We start from the raw sequence: 21,234 nt of genomic DNA on the forward strand, positions 1-21,234 counted from the left end.
GGAATAACATATAGGCAACTAGGATACGGATTTACGCGGGTGAAACCGCGGGGCGCTGCTAATAAGTAATTAATATTTTATTAGACTAGCGCACTGCATAGACTATTTATTTATTTTTCTTATTTTTCAATTAAAACGATTTAACAAATTTAATGAATCCCAAGACATGTGCTGAATGTTATATATGTATCATATTAATTGTACATAAAGTAAAAGTCTTGTAGTGTGTAGGTAGTGAATGTAGGTAATATATGTAAATGTATTTCAAACTACCTGCCTCACCAGGTGGCTCCCGCGGAGTTGGAGGCGCTGCTCCTCCGCATGAGCGGCGTGGCCGACTGCGGGGTTGTGGGGCTGCCGGACGAGCTGGCCGGGGAGCTGCCCATCGCTTTTGTAGTGCTGCAACCGAACGCTAAACTGTCCGCTAGTGATATCGTCGAATACATACACTCTAAGGTACAGTCTAACATCTTAAAATATATACTTTGTATGGTGTACCCAATCTAGTAATTAATGTCAGGTTACATGCCAGCCAGGAGCCAGATGCAATATGTCTTATGCAGGAGAGTAATAGAGAATAAAAAAAAGAAAACATAAATAACTTAAAACTAAACAAGAACAGTGGGTCTTATCGATTTAAGATTTCTTTCAGGCAACCTCTTGATTCTAATAAATGTGCCAAGCTAAATTAAAGCTTTCACATTAATCGCTATTATCAAAATTTCTATTACCGGTAAACAAAATTTTTACATTATTATATTCGGTTGAAGTGGCTGTTTTATCCGATTTACGACAATTTCCGAGACTTGTTAATGACATTTAACAACAGAAAATAAAAAATAATCTGTACTGCCCTTTGACTCGGAACATTATAAAAAGATTTATTTTATTTTAATGAAATTATTTTATATAACACTGTTGTTAAAACTTGGATAACTATCTGTTAAATATTTAACTGTATAATTTTCTTTTGTCATTTAAATTTGCGATCTCTATCTCCCTTCCTCTTCAGATTTTGTTTGCTCTGCGCAATTATATGAAATCGGATAACAATTTTAAAATGTTATTTTTGCGTATGAATTGAATGTATTCGACAAACAACTGCACTTCGAATTTTAACCGCTATATTAACATCTACGTACTACAGCTCTCAGTAAATTAATTATTTGAAAATTGTAATATTCGCGCAGTTGTTTTGAACTAATCCCATAAATTGTATCTTTATTATTAATATATATAATATCGTTGAATATGAATAGCATACTGTTCAAGTTACTTTTGAAATTTTTAGGAAGTTTTTTTTATCTATTGTTTCATACACTTCAATAAAAAATACACATCAACATAGCATGTAAAAAAAATAAACATTTGGAAATGTTTTGACATCAGCTACCTAACATTGACCTCAGGGTCAATATTGCTATAGCTTACATTTTCTTTTCGTTTGGACTTCCTACTCATGGTCAAGGTCAAATATTAAGATATCATACCTATATTATATTCAAAGATATCGTATGATGTATTATCAAACGAACTTATCATATTGACGTAATTAGCTAGAAACTAGGTAGTTTTATCACAAACAAAGTTTACAGCTTGTTTGTATCGTAATAAAGATACTTATGTATTTATCAAAAGAAATTGTTTCCGTCTTATTAGTTGAGTTGTGTAGTTTTGCTTAATATGGTTACTAGCAAAATAAAACACTTATAAAGAAAGGATCGTCGAAACTTTAAAGCATTGTATATCCACGTCAAGCCTGATTAAAATAAGTTGTTATTACTTCATTTTTCAATTAAACTATACTTTCAGGTTTCACCTGCTAAACGGCTGCGCGGTGGCGTAATATTCGTTGATGAAATTCCTAAGAATCCATCTGGCAAAATATTGCGAAGAGAATTACGGAAAATGTTGGCTTCAGCTAAAAAAAGCAAATTATAATAAGTTGAGCCACTAGAAACAGATATATTAAGATATCAAAATGGGCTAGTGATTAATTGAAGATGTTTAAATTATAGAACATTTGAAAACATTTATACATAATTGTATTTTATTTCAAATAATATATACAATTTATAAATATATACACTTCAACATTTATTAGCAAGTAAGTTAGTTAGCAAGCTTGTCCTTTAACTCCTGTGGTATTCTATTAACAGCATAATTATGAAGGTCAGAATTAACAGCAGCGAGAACACCAGTTTTATTAGGTTTTGATTCGGATGCTCCATATTTGTAGAAGTTTCCCAGAATATCTGTTAATTTTCCACCTGCTGCACTTAATATCGCTTCAGGGGCGCATGTGTCCCATTTTTTACAGCCTGGACTTGCAAAAACGTAAATTGACGCTTTTCCTTCCAAAAGTTGCAAGACCTATAATAGAGAAATATACACATAGAATGTAATGTAACAACAGATGAATGACCTTGTTTCAACAGCATTTAAAGTAGGAAGTAATTTACTTTTACCGCTTAAGGCACACAAAAAATAAATTAGTCGATTTATTGTTACCTTGTATCCCGCTCCACCAACTCTAAGCACTTGAGCAGCCTTCATTACTTGAAGGGCATTTTCAACCAGAGGGTTTGAATGACTTCTAGTAGTGGTTATGATTAAGGAATCGGGGGGTGGTGCTATTGTGAAACCACCAACACCAACATCTTTTAAACCCCAAATTGTGCGACCCAATTTTTTTTCACTGCCCACAATGGTTTTGTAATATGGTTGATGTATCACACCAGCAACAGGTTTCTCATTAACTGATATCCCTATAAGGACAGTCACATGTTCAAGAAACCCTGAAACAATTAATGTTATTCATTATTTGTATAATTTACTAGAAATATGTTCACATGCATTTAAGCAATATTTTAATTGTCATGTGATTGTGAAGTTCATTAGATAGTGGTTTATTTACAATATATAACTCAAGTGAAGCTGTGATCATGCACCAAAATATGTGACAAATCTAACTAATTATATTGTTAATATTGATTAATACATTTGTTGATTTTTTGTTATGCATTTTATTTTTATGCAGAATAATGTATAAAACCCATGAAAACACTACCTAATACACTCAATATTTTTCCATTTACCATAGTTTGATTGCAGTAAACTTAAATACCATTTGATACTGATAAAAGGATGAGTTAAGTACATTTTCCATCTTTCCCATGGGTCTCTCTTCAACATTAAGGCACCTAGAAATTTACTTTAATACGTAATTTGAAAATAATGTGTAGATTTAGTTTTCCTAAATAAATTTTTACTCAACAATATTCTGTACAAATAGTAAATGTACCTTGAGTATATTCTGATGTACCATCCAAAGGATCAACCCAAACAACAATGTCTTCTTCTTTTACACCAAGTAAACTTTTTGGACATTCTAAAGCCAATATTTCACTATCACTATCCAAAACCAGGAATTCACCAGAGGGTTGGCTCTGAAAAGAATTCATTTACAATATTAAAAAGAAATTAAAGAAGTAGAATGTAGAACATATTGCACTTAAAAGACATACCTCATTTCCATCCTCTTCACCAATAATGTTTACCTGTGGATACTGAGCAGAGAGTGAGGCAATTATACATCGCTGAGCTGATCTGTCAGCTTCTGTTTGGTAATCATCCTTTCCCTGTTAATTTATTTTTCTTACTATATTTTTATAATTGATAATAAAACTTAATGAAGAAAAATTTATGTTGGTACCTTTTCAACAATACCAAGTTCCCCTTTACTCATGACATCTCTAACAATTTTTCCAGCTCTGTTAGCGACAGATACGGAAGATGCTAAAAGTCGTACAATAAGTGGCACCGTTTGTGACATTTTTCGTTATTATTCCAAACTAAAAAAATAATTAATATTATAAATACAACATTAAAGCTATTATTTATTTGAAAACTAGATGGCTATATAAAACCGTAATATGAAACAGTATTAGCACGAAGTAACAAAAAGAGGCAATTCCAATAAATTTTTAAAAAATTTCACTGACTCTACAACCCCAAGCAAGCACGAAGCAGTAGGATATGAACTCAGCTGTCCATACAATAGATGATAACGGAACAAATATTTTAGAAAGTCCTCTATCGGCAGTCTCCCAAACATGACACAAACAATTTACCTATATAGAAATGATATAAACGAAGGAAAGATGTCAATGGTGTAATTAAATTATTACCTTTGTATGTTCAAGGTGGAAAGTTAAAAAAAATTGTTAGAGTTAAAATTTAGTAACTATCATTTACAAAACGTATATACTTCAATCGCAATTTAATACTATGTCAATTGTCAATACAGAATTGACAAGACCAAAGGTCAAGCATAGATTATAAACTAGTTATGAGGTCAAGAATCAAGTGTCATTTTTAATTAGGACAAATTTGACAAGTCGGCCAAATTGAAGTCTATAGAAACGAGTTGCCCCCCTAAACAATTAAAATATGTCCGAGCTCTAAAAATGAAGTATGTCAAGTTTGTGTTTGAAATAACACTTCATACATTATTGATTGTACTTTGATTGCTAATTAACTGAAAGAAAATCTTTATACGTACCTAATATGTTACAATACAATATACTTTATTCAACACATATAAAAGACGAAGAAATTAAAAAACGAAGATGAAAGACCAAGAAAGGAAAGAAACATTCATAATGTTAAATAGGCGGCTTTATTGCTTCTAGGAGATCTCTGCAACCTTTGGATAGAATATCTTATAATTTAACATTAAAGTAGGTGGTGTTTTGAAAGATCACTAGAATTAAATGAAATGAAACAAAAAAAGTTATATATTGATGTTATAATAGGGAATATGCATGTATTTTTTTATCTCATAGTTTATAAAATCACTGAAAGAGACTTGTTCCTTCTTTTTTTCATTGTTAATTGCTTTATCCAAAACGCTCAAGGTCGTCCGCCCTTGACGAGGATCGCTAACCCTGTCTTCGCCGGCGAAGGACGGTGTATACTTTCTGGTGGGTCTCTCTGTTCTTTCGCCAAGTTTAGCTGCTTCATTGGTTTTGATTGTTTCAACGTTGGAGTCGATTAGGAGGTGTTGTTAGGGTCGCGGATAGTACACGAAGGTTTGTGTCACCAACGGATTGGAACGGGATATGGCCTTGTTAAAGATTGGACGCTGACTTTATCCATTGGGCTAGGGTAGAGTCTCTAGGTCACTAATATACAAATGTACGTTACACAGGAATCAGCTATTCGTATGAACCGCAATTGTGCTCCAATCCTGCTCCTACTGCTTCTGAATGTAAGGCGGAGCGTAGTGCGCTTTTTTTAATTAATTTCTTATTGCAATAAAAATTAAATCGAAGGATATTTACGGGAGCTTGATTAAGAAGTAAAGAAGTTTATAAAAATAAATATATGACCCTTATTGAATAACATGCATTTTACCCATTGTTCTCCATCCTTTCGATACTTTTGTAAAATATAAAGTAATTGTATATTTGACTCATCACCAGATTTGAGAGTAGGTAGGTATTCCATATAAATGTAACATTTTGCATTCATATAAATTTGGATTTTAAATCTGTTCTTTGAACTTTAAATATTTCCACGCGCAGTATTATACGCATATTTATCAATCTCGTGTCTTTACCATCTTTCTATGATCCATCATTTAACACGATTTAAGTATAACTTGCCTTAATAATCAGGGAAATGAACTAAATTAATACTCAATTTCCCGGCCAATCTTCTGAATAGCTTTTTGTTAATGAAATATGTATATTTTCCAATTCGATATATTGACTGGGAAGCTTCCTTACGAACTGTGGAGGGTCGTTATGTATGTAATCATTACACTCTATTAAAAGAAGTGAAGTTGAATATTATACTTATATGTTGCATTGATGGATTTTTAGGAAATGGTTGCTGGCTAGGAAATAAAATAACATATTTATATTTTTAAATAATTTTTATTTACTTGATTCCCATTATATTCTTATTAACCCCATTGTTATATACTTTTATATTTGCTTATTATCTACTAAATAAATGTAATCTTAACATACTAATAATTTATATAAATATTTGAAAAATTTTAAGACATAGAAAAAAATCGATCAGTTAACGCGGCGATTGAGGCGACGCCTTAGCTGGGCCATTTATGACGCATTCATGAAGACGCCTAGACGCTAGATAGGCCACCCTTCGCTACAAATTTATATATTAATTTTAAAAAGTCTGAACCAATACATCATTTCTATGATTGCAATATAAATACAACAAATTTTTCATTTATTCGAAAACATTCAATTCTTATAGTATTCATAAATAACTGAGACGAAGTTCGAGTAATAAATGTCTCAAAACAATTTTTTCTATTCTTCAGAATTTTTCAAATATTCAATAGTATTTTTGCTATAAAATCTAAAACTTAAACAATTTACATTGCAATAACATTTCCATGGATCTCTAACAAAAAGGAAAACTTATAAACTACAACGAAATTATCTAGACCTCTGTCCGAATTTGATATTATTAAAGAAAATTTAAAAACAAACTTTCCTTAATTTCTTTTATAAAAAAGGGAACTATATATATTATAAACGCCAAAGATATGAAAAAAATCCATCAAATTAAAGAAATTTACTTTAGTCATAATAGGATATGAACTAACAAAAGTTAAGGTTGATTTACTGTAATATATTGAAGTATTATATTGTTCCTGTGAAATTAGATGTATGTATTGGAATGCTTTAAAATAGTCATCAGATTATCGATTCGCCTAATGCAACAATATAAACAAACACATTATGTGAAACTAATATAATTTTTTTTTTGCTACTCGCCCGTAGTAAAAATCCTACCTAATAATAAAACTGTAAACAATAAAATATGATTATAACAAATTATAATAAACAATAAAATATTATTATAAAAATGTTTACTATATTATTCTATTTAAAATGTAAAATACACTACGCAAGTTTAAAAAAATCCAATTAAATTCTCTAACTTGTATAATAACACATAATAAATCATTAAGGCACATAATTAGCACTTGAATTTTATATTTATTATTTTGAGGACACAACGCACAACGTAAGTGATTCAAACCACGACTGTGCATGTCCTTAATATGTGATAATCGATTTTTGTAATGCTGGGAGTGTATCACCTGTCTTAAAGCCGCCTACTATAGGTCTGTCCCTGTTAATCTTTTTTTTTGCTGTCCTCCCAACCAAACGCCATAATTTTCAAAAAATAGTAAAAATTAGTGGCCAATGTTACTCAGGGATGATGTAGCTTCCGCTTTGTTCATTATTCTATAGGATTATTTGTTACATATCAAAATAAAACAAAAATTATCTTTACAATAAAAGTGTAGATATACCGATAAATTAATTAAAACTTGCGATATTGCAACACATTCCTAACCTCATGTCTCTACCCGACCATTCATCAAATTTAAACTGCACTGTCTTATGAATCTTCATCGACGCGTTCCAGGATGTTCACAATAACCTGGTCGATGGTGTGCGTGCTGAGCATCTTGGCGATGTTCTCGTCTTCGATGACATAAAGGAACAGACGTTTGGCGTTCTCGCGCAGCCTCTGCACGCGGCTCCACTTTTCGCGTTCCGCCACGCGGGCGCCGCAGTTCTCGATCACCCGTTCCAATATCTTAACGAGGTAGAAGGAAACACATTTATGAATTTCTAGAGATTTAAAATAAAACTGTTTTGAGACACAATTGTGGTACAGGAGATGCAAAAATTCTTTGAAAAGTAGAAAGTGACATGTATGTAAAGTGAACGTATGTCGTTCATATTTAAATTTAACAATGCTTCGAAAGGACAACAAACTTTCGCTTTAATACTACATTTTTTGGTAGATAATTATATAATATTCATAAGCACATACGTCGTCAACGCTATCGTTCGGCCATCCATGCTCCGCAAGGAGCTCTTTATCAATGAGCTTAGATAGCATTAGTTTAAGGTTTTCGGCAAGCTCTTGTTCCCCCAATAAGGGGCTTGGTTCCATCTGTGAACAACAAATATATATATTTAAAATTAACATCAACAGCAATCAAAAATAAACTTTGAAACATATTTTGTACATGAAAATACAATAATCTATGACAATTAGATCAAAATTATATAAATGAACTAGCAAACCCGGCGAACTCCGTTTCGCCACCAGATGGCTGTATGTAAAAAATTATTTTCCCGCTTTTCTGTTGAAATTTTTCCTGAATTTTCTTTGCTATAAACCTCACGGAGCCCGAGACCTTTCCAACGAATGCAAAACCGTGGAAATCGGTTCGTGCGTTCTGGAGTTATAGCGTCAGGAAGGAAAACCCGACTTATTTTTATATATAAATGAATGACACTCAAACATAAGCACATATAAAGTTTCAATGGTCGATATTACTTACTCTTTATTTTATATGTTAGTACAAAAATCATACCGATGAATGAAGAAAATGCTTTAAAATGAAAATGAATACAATAAATTTACCTTAATAGGTGTTTCTAAAACTGTTTCATTTTCGTTAGGCGCTTGCAGGCCTCCGTAAAGCACGCCTGTACCATAGTCCTCAATGATGCGATCCGACTCCGCGTCCAGAACATTCAATATCGCTTCCAGTTCCGACTTGCTGACACGGCTGTGGGTCGCGAATGACCCCTGAAAAATGTCATCTTGATCTAGAGCAGTCGAGGGATGTTTTTTTCTAGTTATAAGTAACTCAAGGTTACAATAAACACACCATGAAATTGCTCAGTTGCGGCGTGAAACAAACACACTTTCGTATTTACAATACAAGTAAGGACGAAAATCTAATATGTAATTAAATTTCAACAAAATGCATAATCTAAACTAATACCAATTAAGACATTTAAAAATAACTACCCTTAGCTTCTGTCTATTAAAACTCTCGTGTAACAGAGTAAGTCGTAAGCACATTCATATACTAGTCATAAGGAACTGACCGAACAACGTTCGCCACGTCAGCACGCATTTTTAACACGTTTTTACTTAGCTTCCTGTACCTGTACCTGTGTTTATACGCAACCGACTCCTTATCCGCTATCAATTACTTTCTTTTCCTCCTCGTTTCCAATTCATTCCTTTATCCCTATCATGAATCCTTTCCTTAGCCCTAAACTCTTTTAAGATGCAGATATCCTAGCCTACAATTGTTCATGGTGATGATCACTTGTCATTATTTAGTGAACCACTAGTGAACCATAAGCTCGGTTGATCGCACAAAAAAAAAAAAAAATATCGGCCACTCACCAGCACCTTCCGCACGTGCATCAGCCGCTGCTTGAACACGTCCGCGTGGTGGTTGCGCACGTGGCGCAGCAGGTGCTCGCCGCGCAGGTAGGCGCGCGCGCACACGCAGTACATGCAGCGGCGCGGCCGGTCCAGCGCGTGCGTGCTCACGTGCCGCCCCAGCGTGATCTCGTTCTTGAACGTCTTGCCGCATATCTCGCATTTGTATGCTGCGAATGGTGCAATGCGCGGATTTGTGAAACTATGAAATTTGATCGGTGACAAATAATTTTGCATTTGTAGACTGTAAATAACGAAATGTAGTAAGGTGGAAAGATGGTTTATTTTTATAATAGCAAACTTGTACGCACTACCTGTTATTGTCTTATTTTAAGCTATTTCCTCGCAAAAAATAAACCTTGTCACATTTATAGTATAATAGATACATCTCGTCGCAATAAAATAATTTTTAACTCATTTACGATCCTCACCATTCAAGTGCTCCTTGATATGTCTTTCCAATTCAGCAGGATTCTTGAAGTTTTGTTTATCACAATCTTCAAAAGAGCAATTTAATTCATTATGATCGTCATGTGAATGCTTGTGGCGGATTAATCTAGAAAAAAGGTTTGAAGAATATGACTTAGTTATTATGGCAATAAGACTTGAAAAACTGATCTTTATACCTAGTTTCATTCATATAAATAGTAAATATCATAATTGCATCGAAATGAAATATAAACGAAGACAAAATTATTAAACGAAAGAATTCATATTATGTTTAAAATAAGAACTTACTCATATTTATCATCAAATCTCTGGAGACAAACTTTGCATGTGAAACCAATATGCTTCTCAAGATGTCGCACAAGTAAAGATCTTTGTATAAAGGAACGATCACAGCTATTGCACTTGTACGGTTTATTGTCAACGTGTGTGAGCGTGTGGCGGCGCATCACCTCGATAGTGTAAGTTCTGTAGCCACACTGTGAAAACCATCATTTTAGGCCATGAATAAAAATTAAAACATGAAATCAATAAAATGTATTTTTTTTGCAATGTGTATAACCGATTAGGAGTCGAGCACGCTTCGGCACGAAATGGGCCAGCCCACACCGGGGAAGTACCACATCCCCACAGAAGACCGTAAAATAGAGGCATGTTATATGTTTCGTTCGGTAAATGGGGGTGCAGGCGACTAGCTTCATTGCGGACTATGCCATAAAAAAAACCTGCAATAACATACCAGGCCTAAAGATATTAGTAACCTGGCATTGCTTTAACAAAGTGTAGGTTTTAGGTACCTACAGTTCATTTTCATATATATTTTTATGTTTACATATATTTCTATAATTAATTAAATAGTTGTTTCAGGAGTTCAAAGAAACATTTTATGTATAAATAACCATTTTAAAACATTATTTATGTATAGCTGCAATCAGAAAAACAGATTATTAACATAAGTCTTTTCATTGAACGAAACAGAAAACCCCGGCGATTGGAGTTCGTGATGATAGAGAAAGTCCAGACTTGAATACTTACTTTAGCATTTTATATATACAGATTTAGATATACCACCTGACGGAATTAACATACGTCTCTAAATATAAACTTAATATGAGTACTTACCTCTAAATAAAATCCATGGAAGCATAAATTATAAATTTCAATAAATAATTTTTTACTAAGTCATTTATATAAAAATCTGTTACAAAGTTAAAATTGTACTAATAAAGCTCAATGTTCTTGGTATAAACATAGGTAATTTTATAAGGTGATATTTGGTCCATTTTTTTTCGATATTTCCATGGAGACATTCAAATTAAAAGGAAAAAAACGCGAGACGCAGCTAGTATTATTATACTAAAATAAAAAAAACGGATGTACTTAATACTAACCACACCACATAGATATTTTTTTTCACCATGAATTTCTAAATGCTTCGATATAGATGCCCTGCTGTTTGTTACTTTTCCACAATGATCGCATTCAAATCGTAATGGTTTTGCTGTAATAACACACAGTCAAATTAATTTTGAATTGTTTATGAGTTTATAGTGGGTATATCTCAGATTATAAAACAAAAGGCAGATGGAGCACACTGAACAAAAGCGTCGCTACCTCTAACTTGTTTAGATGAGGAATCCTATGGAGAATTGCTCTACTTTGAGACAGGATGCATTCATAGTGATTGTACCTTGGAGTTTGTACATAGTTTATTTTAAGTTGGACCCAACTACCCTCACTTTGTAAATAGTGTTTGTGACTGGCTATGATTTGTTATCAACTGACTACATCTATAAAGCAGTGGAGTAGAATCACAGTCTATTCTTGTTATGATCAAAATAATATTCAATGCAGCCCCCGTTTGATTTCTAAGAGTATAGATAATTAAAACCAATCATTTTCTTCAGTTTGAAGCAACAAACTAGTAATACTCACGATGATGATGGTTTCTTGTATGGACAATGAGTTTGGAGAAGTTTCTAGTAAAATAATTGCAGAGCTTGCAAAGGAATGTTCCCTTTGTGATATGTTGCTGCCTTAGGTGCATCATTAAATTATCTTTCCTTGTGAATTGAGTGTCACAAATCTAAAATAAAATTCATTATATAATTATTCCAATTATGTACATAGATCATACATAACTTATGTGGTTTTAGTTCTTTGAAGTTTTTAAGTTTATAAGTTATAATTTGTTTAATTATTTACTTTAAATTGTATTACATAAAGATGTAACATACTTCACATGAGAATCTTAATAGGTCCCGACCATCACAACCCTTCTGTGATAAATGTCTTGAAACATGAGCTTTGCGTACAAATTTCTTCCCACAATATTCACATGAATATGAGCTTGTGTCATGTTTTTTTGTGATATGTTTTAATAATATTTGTTTATTTGGACATGTTACATCACACATATCACATGATACACTGTTTGGAGCTTCAGAATGGTCATTTTCCATGTGTTTATTGAAGCATTTTTGAAAAATAAAGACTTTATCACATTTTCTACAATGCAGCTTTGGCTGAAAGGGGAAATATTAAATACACTAAACAACAAGTAAATACAATTGGATAAGATTAGCATATTGCAATATGTCAACATTGTAAAAGTGGAAGAAACTTTGTCTGTCTGTTCTTCTTCACGCCTTAACCACTAGGCCAAATTGGATGAAATTTAATATGGAGATAGTAAGTGACCCAAGAAAAGACATAGGGCAGTTTTATTCAAATAATCAAATGGGAACAGGAAATATGTAAGTAAAACTCCACAAGTATTTTCCTTTGACTACGAAGACAAAGCCGCAGGCGGATAGTAGTACATTAGAATTGAACCTTGAAGATGTTTTTGTGAACCTTCTTTTATGTCTTTTTATAATTGTCCATGATTTAATTTCAAATGGCTCTACAATTTATTGGAGTAAAATAACAATTAGATACATAATAAAATGAAACAAACCTTATCTTCGTGTAATTTTAAAAATTTCTTTACTTTTCGTAGATTCTTTGGTGATTCATTTGAAGAATCTTGTTTACAAATAATAGAATCATTACTATTTTCATTGCACACTATTAAATGTTCAACTAATGCAAGTTTACTTTCGAAAGATTTGTCACAGACCGAGCAAACGCGTTCCATCACTTCGTTGCTATTATTTTCAATCGTGCCATGGTTTCCTTCGAATGCTAGTTTAGTACTCGGGTTAACAGATTCGGGCAATTTTCTTGGACGTCCCCTACCTCGCTTAGGAGCCATTATCGTATTTAGCAAATGTACTTTAAAATAAAACTCTACTGAACGAATCAAAACTCCTTTGATGAAACTTATTTATTATGTTACAGAAACTTTGATATTTATTTTACATAGGCGCTTTTGACAACTAAAAATGGCGAATTGTGTGCGCCTACGACGGTAAGAAAAGTCAACTGTCAAAACGTCAGCTTCATAGACAATAGGAAATCAGTAAGTATAGAAGGAAATTATTGTCTATGTAGTAGGCAGTTCAATGGACGGCGACAATACTAAGCAATTTTCTTTAATTTAATGTGGATAAAAGTATTTGTTTCTTCTTTTCTTTGTTTTTTTTTCTTGTTACGTTTTTTAAATATACAAAAAATTTAGTAGAATTGTGGTCACTGAATTTAGGAAATTGTAATCGCATTCGTTTTCGAATTCATTTGAATAATAATTTAAATAAAAAAATAGTCTTTGTTCATATTTCACTAGATATCTGCCTGTCTTAGAAATCAAAAGGAAAGGCTGAGTTTAATATTATTTTGATCGCAATAAGATATATACTGCAATTGTACACAACTGCCTCATTGATATAGTCAGTTGATAACAAATCACAGCCAGTCAGTCACAAAGACTTATCAAAGTGATGGTAGTCGAACATTGAATAAACAACGTACGAACACCAAGGCACAATCCCTACAAATGCGCATCATTTTTTTATCTACGTTCAACGCTTTTTATTGGATTCGTTAGCTAAACGTGTTATAACATGTTATGAAAAGCGACGTCTTAGTTGACCCAACAGAATAATAAAACACAATTGACATCCAACACTACTGTATTTTGAAAATTAAAAGTCGTTGACATTACTACTCATAGACGCATAGTACCACAGAATAATACAATAGTACATTTGAATTTGATATAATATTATATTTTAATTAATAATCAGATTAAGTTTCTTTGTTTTAGAGCATTAAAGTATAATTATATAAATAAAATATAAAAATCACATTATCTTCATATGCAGTATGCCGTTAATAATAATATAAATAATTTGATGAATGGAATGTATAATAACTGATAATTTGGAAAAATGGTTACCATGGTTACCAACAAATGTAAGCAAACGTGTAACAGCAATAGATACGTACATTGATGTACTGAGAAATATTTTTAATTTAATTAAAGACACAGAACTATTGTATACATTTAACTTTATAAAATACAATGAGAGATGGAATCAGATTTGGATTCAAATATAATCAAAGCTACACAAACATCGCTCGGAAAATATGTTAAACGTCCTCCCCTGAGTGAAAAATTATTGAAAAAGCCACCATTTCGGTTTTTACACGATATTGTGACTTCAGTAAGAAACTTGTATCATTTAAATATGACGTTAAGGTACATTATATGGAAGTCGTTTTTAAATTACTTTCACAAATTTTCAGGTGTTAAAATCTACAGGTTTCTTCAATGGATTATTTGATGAAAGTGAACTCGTGTCTGACAATGTGAAGGATAGAGAAGCTAAAATATCATTTTTAAATAAAATTATATATGTAGTAGGTATGTGAGAACTTCGATCAATTGAACATAAAGTATCCCGGACTTTAGTTATATCCTGGGATTTAACAATATGTCATCTTTCTTTATAATGTAAAGAAAGATGACATATTGTTAAATCAAAATAATTTTTGTATTAATTTAATTTAATATTTTTCAACCTACAAACGTTTTAAACTCGATAAAATGTCTGTACCTATGCTAATGTTAAAAAAGGTAAAGTTTGTGAATTTGTGAGCTTGTGACGGGTAATCTTAGGAACCACTGCTCCGATTTTAAAAATGATTTTACCAATAGAAAGCCTGAGTAAGATCATCGACACACCCGTTTAAGGGTTGATTTTAATTGCGGTACAAACGATCATTATAATTCAATTAAGATAACTTTTATAAATAAATAAATATGTTAATTTATTTATTACTTAAGGTAAAACGACTGGAGAGCAACTGCTTGTCAAACCGTCCAAAATTGTTGCCGGTCAAGAACCGGAGAAAACTAATGAGTTGTTACAATGTTTAGCATTAGCTCTTGATAAACAATTAAAGTCAGATGATGCGGTTGACCAATTTAAACGTGAAAAAGGAGGCGTTGAAGCAGACAAACATGTCAAGGGTTCAATTGGTTCTAGTGTTAAAATTGATTCAAGAAAAAAGCGTACAGAGATCGCGCCTAGAGAGATCGATCGATCCAAAAAAGGTGATCAAGGACAAACGCTTAAAAATAAATCGAAAGAACCAGTCAAAGTCAAAAAAGAATCTGTGTCCAAAATTACATCACAGCAAAATAAGTTAAAATCTAAAGAGAAGCTAGAGAAAACAATAACTAAAGCACCTAAAGAAACTGCGATAACTACTACAGATCAAAGTTCCATAGAGATAAATACTAATGAAAGTGTGAATTTACAGAAAAACGTTGATAGTCCAACTACAAAACATAAAAATGATGACCTGAACAGTGTTGATTTAAATAAGTCTCTTAATTCTGAGGGCAGTATACGAACTTCAGATGTGACTCAAGCGCAGAGTCCTAGATTAAATGAATTAAACGAAAGTAATCTCGCAAGCACTGAAAAAAATGACTCAAATAATGAAGACTCAAGTAATGAAAAAAATGACTCAAATAGTAAAGAAAATCAAGAATCAATTTATGAAAAAGAACACGGAGAAAATATAAAAGTTGCAAGTGATTTACAAAAAGAAATAGCAGAAAAAGATAGTCCAAGACTATATGCTGAAAAAAAATCGGGAATCACAAAGAGAAATGATATGCAAATTATTGATGTCTCAAATACAAGACCACCCAGTGCAAGACCTGCATCATCTCGACCTGGTGCACCGAGAGTACGTGAAAGACATGATAATAATGTATCATCAAATAATATTACTATTATTGGAAAGGTTAATATTATATCCGAAAATTTGTTATCAGAAGAGGTATATTTTTCAATTTAACTGTCGTGAAATATTTCGACAAAATGGATTTATTTTAACGTTTATATTTGTATTTATTTATTACAGGATGAAGAAACAAGTTTTGTTATAGAAAATAATGTAGATAATGATGGATTGTTGAATCAATCTGAACATGTTTTACCTAATCAACACGGCCATTTAGTTCAACAAATATTAGATTCACAGAAAGAATACACTAATGTGTCGGGTAGAACTGAAATTGTAAGATTATTCAATTTGAAATGAGATTCTATACATTTTAATTTTCTTAATCTATATGAACGTTTACAGGAATGGCAATTCGAAGCACAGAAAACTAGAGAAGATATAAATAAAGACATAGAGCAATTGCGTTATAATATACAAGTGCTCTCTCGAATAGCAAATCCCTTAGGTAAATTATTGGATCATTTACAAGAAGACGTAGAAGTTATGCGTCAAGAATCACTTCAATGGATACAAACATACGAAGAGACTTATAAAGAATTGTTGAAGCAGAAAGCGTTAGTATAATATTTTAAAATATTTCGATATTACGTACAATATATTGAGCAGCTTATGAATATAATTCCTATCAATATTATTGATTAAATCAAACCTGACTTTTCAAAGATCTGTCTATTAATCTGCATATTATTGTACTTTTATCCGTTTATTTCAGAATTAGTGAAGACTTACTGCTTCCTCTCCACTCGAAAATTAAACAACTAGATACAGAAATTTCTGAGAAGCACGAGAAAATCGACGACTTAAAATTAATTATTTATAAAAATACTTGTAGAATCGACAAACTTTTAGCGTCCGGGAATATGCAATAAATTAACCTAATAAATGAATTATTGTGATTAGTTTACATTTTGTTAGAGGTTAGGAGATTAATAAAAATATTGTAAAGATCATTTTAATATACAGTTATTATGGTGCATGCATTTTTTTCATTCCATAAGTTAGTACTCGTAATATAGGATTCAATTCATAAAAAATTTGGTTAGGATCTTACTTTCGAAAACTTATTCATATTGGCTTACCATACCATATACCATACCATTCCATAAAGTTCTTATCCGAATATCCGAAATCATTTTTCCCAGCGATTTGTAATGTGAATGATCATTGATCACTCTTTTTAAAATTTTACTTTCTAGGATATGTCTGGTTTCCGACAATTGTAGGTAACTGCGATTTTTGGAATACTGCTGTTCCTTAGCTTTTAACCCTATATAGAATATCCAAAACAATTTTACTCATATAAGAATCATTTTGCATGTTAAACAAACCAGTGTTATAAAAATTGAATTTTACCTGGTAGAATTTTCAAATTACGTAAAGCAAATATAACTTATCTTGATATGTATATGTACAAAAAAACCTAAGCGTAACGGCATAACCTGTACTGTTCATTGCTGGTGATCGCTTACCATCAGGCGAACCACCAGCTCAGTTACATGCTTATGATATAAAAAAAATTCAGTGACGACAAGGTGACGTCTAAATTTAGTGTATACATAGAAGCGCATTCGTTAGTCGGAAGTAAATGTATTGTGCATACCTACACACTCACAGTGGGAATTAAAACTTTAAATCTTTCTTGGCGACTAAAGAATGCGAAAGAAATTTCACTTTACGTAGAATATCAATAGCATTCCTAAGTTGGTTTTTGATGGTTGACAAATTCCATTAACACATCTGCGATGAACCTGGGATTGCATCTAGACAGGAGTCTGGGAATGTACAAATAGAAACGGTCCGGAAATAAATATGGTGTCGCGACACCGGTTCCATTCATCGACAGTGTAATTTTGTGCCCATTCCAACAAGAATTTCGCTTGGAGAGACTGAACTCCTCCCTATCCAAGATAAGGTTGACATTTATTATCTAGCTACTAACTCTTGAGCCATTCCAAATAATATGCTACTCCTATGTATAAGATTTGTATTTGAACTTCGTAAATGTGGTCACGTATCCGAGTTTCGAGCCATACTCGGAAAGTGTCTTGCAAACCGATTTCGCCAGAATACTCTCATTCTGAATTGTACAAAGTGCTTTAAGACCCCAAAACTGCTCCTTACCGAAGAGATAACTGAGTTTTTAGCAATAATATCGTTACTCCTGTAATTTGCTTACCTTAAGTACCTTTCCCTATCCATTACTCCAACGTTTTCCTTCCAGAATCAATTAAACGTGCTCCATCAACAGCAAACTTCAAAAATGTAGAAGTTAACAATATTTTTTGCAACTGTTCCAAATAACTGAAATATATGTTTTACTTATTCATTTAATTAAAACCTGAAATGTGTCTGTTAAAGTGTATATATGTAGGTTTATGTTATATTATATAGTATTTTTTATTATTTGTTTTTAGCTATATCAGTAATCAATTAACAATAATTGATGCACAATGAATTATTTTATATAGACATAGATTTATGTATGTATTTAGGAAACAAACCGCTGTTATATTATTCGATGTTACTATTTACGGGTAATGTGGAAGTAATTAATAATTATTTGTTCGGATACCGTACGAATAGTTTTTAATTATTCGTCCGGATGTATTAGTTTTTGTTTTCTTTTTATTTAATTTATTTAAATAAAAGAACAACCGTATAGTCAGCCTATATTATTTTTTATGCAGTCCCTACCGATTTATGTGATATTTTATCTGTGATTCTGACATTTCTAAATTATAACATCAATTATCTGTGATTTAAACTTCAATGGAAATAAAAAAAAGAAATAAATAAAAAAATCTACTTCATACTTGATACTTGATATAATTGATACTTCAGTGTTCAATTCAATGACAAAATATATCAAATTGTATTTATTGTTTCAGTATACTAAGTGCTACACTTGTATATTTAAAAAGATGATTTCTGCCTAAATACTTAAAAACAAATCGCTTAAACACAGTATTTGTTATTAAAATATAAAACAAGAAAATGGGTAGTTTAGACCAAGGGGTTTTGACTGGGTTTATCTGTAGATTGTGTTCAGAAATGCATCGTGTAGTGTTACATATTTATGGAGAAGAAGGAATTCGCTTGTGTATATCAGAGAAAATAAATCGTTATCTCTCGATTAATGTAAGCATATTTTTAGTAATTCATTCATCATGTATTTATTATTAAGTTTATGACAAAAGCTGCTAAGTATTAATTTTTGCAGGTATCTCGTTCGGACCCACTTCCAAAAACAATTTGTAAAAATTGTTTAGAACGCTTGGAAAACCAACATAGACTTGTAATGCGTATTGAACAGGCAGCAAATATGTTAAAAGGCCAAAGACGAGCCAGAGTAATCCGAGGGTGCTATGTTAGTGTTTGTGACTCCAATGGACCCCCACATCCTCCCATACCAAAATAAATATTTAAAACAATAGCTCATCCTCATCTAGCTCCTAACATGTTCCATTTAGGTTATTCTTAGTTTTAGAAATGTGTATCTCTAGCTAAAATCTTAGTGTTTATTATTATTAGTAAGGTGGAGCATTTAACATGGTATGAGTAAAAATAGTTGTACACTATATTGAAATCTAATGATTAGGATATTGCACTAATTAACACTACTATTAATGGTACTATTAACTAAATTACACTATGTATTCTTCATCAGAACAGGCAAAATTGAGGTCCATGTTATCATATTATGACAATGTTATCTTATGTAATTAGGTATAATTTTTCATTCAATCAATAGAAAAAGTATTTGATGTGTCACATACTAAAAGATCCCATATATTGAAATTAATATTCAACAGATTCAGGTAGGATTATGATTTTGATATTTATGTAAACCTTTCTCCAAATAACTTGTTTCCCATTAAAATAAGTAAAGCTTCTACCATGTTAAATTGCACTATGTTCTTCTATATATTGTTTAATAGAGTAACTGAATGCAATAAAAATCTGTGCAGGAAGTAAATTAATTACAAGTCTTCTTCTAATTATTGTGCAGTCTTTCATATGTCTCATATCATATTAATTAGTTTTTTGTAAAACCCCTAATAAATATTTAAATTCTCAGAATTACCGACTTTTGTTAAAGAACAACTTGTATGTTATACAAAATCTATTTTTAGTAAACATAAAAATCAGATAAATAAATGATTGAGTGTCTAAATAAAACAATCTTCATTGGATTGTTTTGTTGAATTTACACTTTGGTTGGCTTATTAAGCCTTGCAAAATAATAATTATACAAAAATATAAATGATGTAACTAGAGAGGTAATTTTTAAATTGTATGTTATAATAAATTACTAAAATATGGATTTTACAGACCTTACTTAGATTATTTGAGAGGATAGATATTCTGGAACCAAATTCAATGAAATTTGTAGAAAGAATAACAAATGATCACACTAAATCAAACAAGGAATGATCTACACTTATATAATCATAGAAAAATTTTAATAATTTTTTCTATGCGGAGGAAGAATATTAATACGAATTAAAGAAATTGTTTCAGATTTAGTGATGTATGTATTTGTGTTTCATTAATAAAATTGTAAAAGCCTAAACAGATTTGGTTTCATATCCTTAGAAATATCTAGAGATCTGTATTGAGGTATAAAATCATTATCTTTTCATCATTCTAAAAATTTAATGACTTAATTTTGATAAACAAATGTAAATTTTATGTAAGCATACATATAAAATTACAAATATTTTAATTGTTCAATTCTATGTAGTAGTAGGATTTTTAAATAGCATTTTTAGACTAACTTTAAGGTGGTTATTGTTTTAAAACCCACATTTATATTATGATAATTAAATTATATAAGTAATAATACAAAAACGTAAGATAATTCAATTAATTTGTTTTATTATCCAGGTTTTATTTAATAAAGCTTAAAATGTGTTCAGCTCATCCAATATTGTTTTACACTTGTCTCTCAAAATTTTAACTGCTTCAATAAAGATTGCCTGTGGAGGCATTGCACCAACTGATTCAACATTAACTGCAAAAAATTAAAATTATTAACTTAACCCAAGTATAATTTGCAGATATGGATAACATAAAAATACTTACAAATAAAATGGTCCCTTATTCTGCTTAATATGACTGAATCTTTTATATTGTCATATCTGTAAACATTTCTACTGCAGCTGTCATAGCGTGCATCCTTTACATAGGCACATCCATTTGAGTCAATACTAATAACTCCTGGTGAAAAGCAACTTTGTAATAAAGTGGCTTCGCTACCATTTACCTCCC

At 31.5% G+C, this 21,234-nt stretch overlaps 5 protein-coding genes across 7 annotated transcripts in view; 2 read left to right on the top strand and 3 right to left on the bottom strand.

Moving 5' to 3' along the window:
* The window catches only part of LOC119828456 (4-coumarate--CoA ligase 1), a 6,865-nt gene extending 4,896 nt beyond the window's left edge, over window positions 1-1,969 (top strand). Inside the window, exons 8-9 of the mRNA XM_038350609.1 lie at window positions 286-456; window positions 1,813-1,969. Of these exons, the coding sequence (XP_038206537.1) occupies window positions 286-456; window positions 1,813-1,941 (300 nt within the window). The 3' untranslated portion in view covers window positions 1,942-1,969. The remainder of the gene's footprint in view (window positions 1-285; window positions 457-1,812) is intronic.
* Window positions 1,970-2,028: 59 nt separating this feature from the next.
* Window positions 2,029-4,333, bottom strand: LOC119828457 (3'(2'),5'-bisphosphate nucleotidase 1). 3 transcript variants are annotated; one of them, XM_038350610.1, is made up of 7 exons: window positions 4,191-4,333; window positions 3,716-3,854; window positions 3,528-3,641; window positions 3,305-3,449; window positions 3,099-3,203; window positions 2,512-2,798; window positions 2,029-2,373 (listed from the first exon to the last, which is right to left on the bottom strand). In XM_038350610.1, the coding sequence occupies exons 2-7, from the start codon at window positions 3,833-3,835 to the stop codon at window positions 2,113-2,115; spliced, it is 1,032 nt and encodes a 343-aa protein (XP_038206538.1). In that variant the 5' UTR covers window positions 3,836-3,854; window positions 4,191-4,333; the 3' UTR covers window positions 2,029-2,112. The 3 variants fall into 3 exon arrangements, with proteins under 3 accessions (XP_038206538.1, XP_038206539.1, XP_038206540.1); XM_038350611.1 differs by lacking the exon at window positions 4,191-4,333 and adding an exon at window positions 4,005-4,145; XM_038350612.1 differs by lacking the exon at window positions 3,099-3,203.
* Window positions 4,334-6,799: 2,466 nt separating this feature from the next.
* On the bottom strand, window positions 6,800-13,167 carry LOC119828593 (protein suppressor of hairy wing-like). Its single transcript, XM_038350801.1, has 10 exons — window positions 12,719-13,167; window positions 11,997-12,284; window positions 11,695-11,845; window positions 11,151-11,260; window positions 10,051-10,238; window positions 9,744-9,868; window positions 9,274-9,482; window positions 8,494-8,661; window positions 7,894-8,016; window positions 6,800-7,653 (listed from the first exon to the last, which is right to left on the bottom strand). Exons 1-10 carry the CDS (start codon window positions 13,013-13,015, stop codon window positions 7,453-7,455), a joined length of 1,860 nt encoding a protein of 619 aa, XP_038206729.1. The 5' UTR covers window positions 13,016-13,167; the 3' UTR covers window positions 6,800-7,452.
* A 1,064-nt stretch (window positions 13,168-14,231) lies between these two features.
* Window positions 14,232-16,903, top strand: LOC119828624 (TRAF3-interacting protein 1). The gene is made up of 6 exons (XM_038350846.1): window positions 14,232-14,366; window positions 14,449-14,566; window positions 14,990-15,996; window positions 16,081-16,236; window positions 16,306-16,517; window positions 16,676-16,903. The coding sequence occupies exons 1-6, from the start codon at window positions 14,232-14,234 to the stop codon at window positions 16,830-16,832; spliced, it is 1,785 nt and encodes a 594-aa protein (XP_038206774.1). The 3' UTR covers window positions 16,833-16,903.
* Window positions 16,904-20,818: 3,915 nt separating this feature from the next.
* Window positions 20,819-21,234, bottom strand: part of LOC119828473 (DNA-directed RNA polymerases I and III subunit RPAC1) — a 3,487-nt gene continuing 3,071 nt past the window's right edge. Inside the window, exons 6-7 of the mRNA XM_038350632.1 lie at window positions 21,049-21,229; window positions 20,819-20,977 (exon numbers count right to left, since the gene is read on the bottom strand). Of these exons, the coding sequence (XP_038206560.1) occupies window positions 20,868-20,977; window positions 21,049-21,229 (291 nt within the window). The 3' untranslated portion in view covers window positions 20,819-20,867. The remainder of the gene's footprint in view (window positions 20,978-21,048; window positions 21,230-21,234) is intronic.

The sequence above is a fragment of the Zerene cesonia genome, chromosome 8 (assembly GCF_012273895.1).
Source record: "Zerene cesonia ecotype Mississippi chromosome 8, Zerene_cesonia_1.1, whole genome shotgun sequence".
In the NCBI taxonomy this organism is placed as follows: Eukaryota; Metazoa; Arthropoda; class Insecta; order Lepidoptera; family Pieridae; genus Zerene; species Zerene cesonia.

What these genes read in the sequence shown, in the direction of transcription:
- LOC119828457 (XM_038350610.1), bottom strand. Translation starts at nt 3,835, where the DNA reads ATGTCACAAACGGTGCCACTTATTGTACGACTTTTAGCATCTTCCGTA. An exon ending in TTTACTGCAATCAAACTATG is followed by an intron (nt 2,799 to 3,098) that starts GTAAATGGAAAA and finishes TAATTGTTTCAG; the next exon opens with GGTTTCTTGAACATGTGACT. An exon ending in TTGGTGGAGCGGGATACAAG is followed by an intron (nt 2,374 to 2,511) that starts GTAACAATAAAT and finishes TCTCTATTATAG; the next exon opens with GTCTTGCAACTTTTGGAAGG.
- LOC119828593 (XM_038350801.1), bottom strand. Translation starts at nt 13,015, where the DNA reads ATGGCTCCTAAGCGAGGTAGGGGACGTCCAAGAAAATTGCCCGAATCT. An exon ending in TACAAGAAACCATCATCATC is followed by an intron (nt 11,261 to 11,694) that starts GTGAGTATTACT and finishes GTGTTATTACAG; the next exon opens with CAAAACCATTACGATTTGAA. An exon ending in TTTTAGAAACACCTATTAAG is followed by an intron (nt 8,017 to 8,493) that starts GTAAATTTATTG and finishes TGTTGTTCACAG; the next exon opens with ATGGAACCAAGCCCCTTATT.
- LOC119828624 (XM_038350846.1), top strand. Translation starts at nt 14,232, where the DNA reads ATGGAATCAGATTTGGATTCAAATATAATCAAAGCTACACAAACATCG. An exon ending in TAAAATTATATATGTAGTAG is followed by an intron (nt 14,567 to 14,989) that starts GTATGTGAGAAC and finishes TTATTACTTAAG; the next exon opens with GTAAAACGACTGGAGAGCAA. An exon ending in AAAATTTGTTATCAGAAGAG is followed by an intron (nt 15,997 to 16,080) that starts GTATATTTTTCA and finishes TATTTATTACAG; the next exon opens with GATGAAGAAACAAGTTTTGT.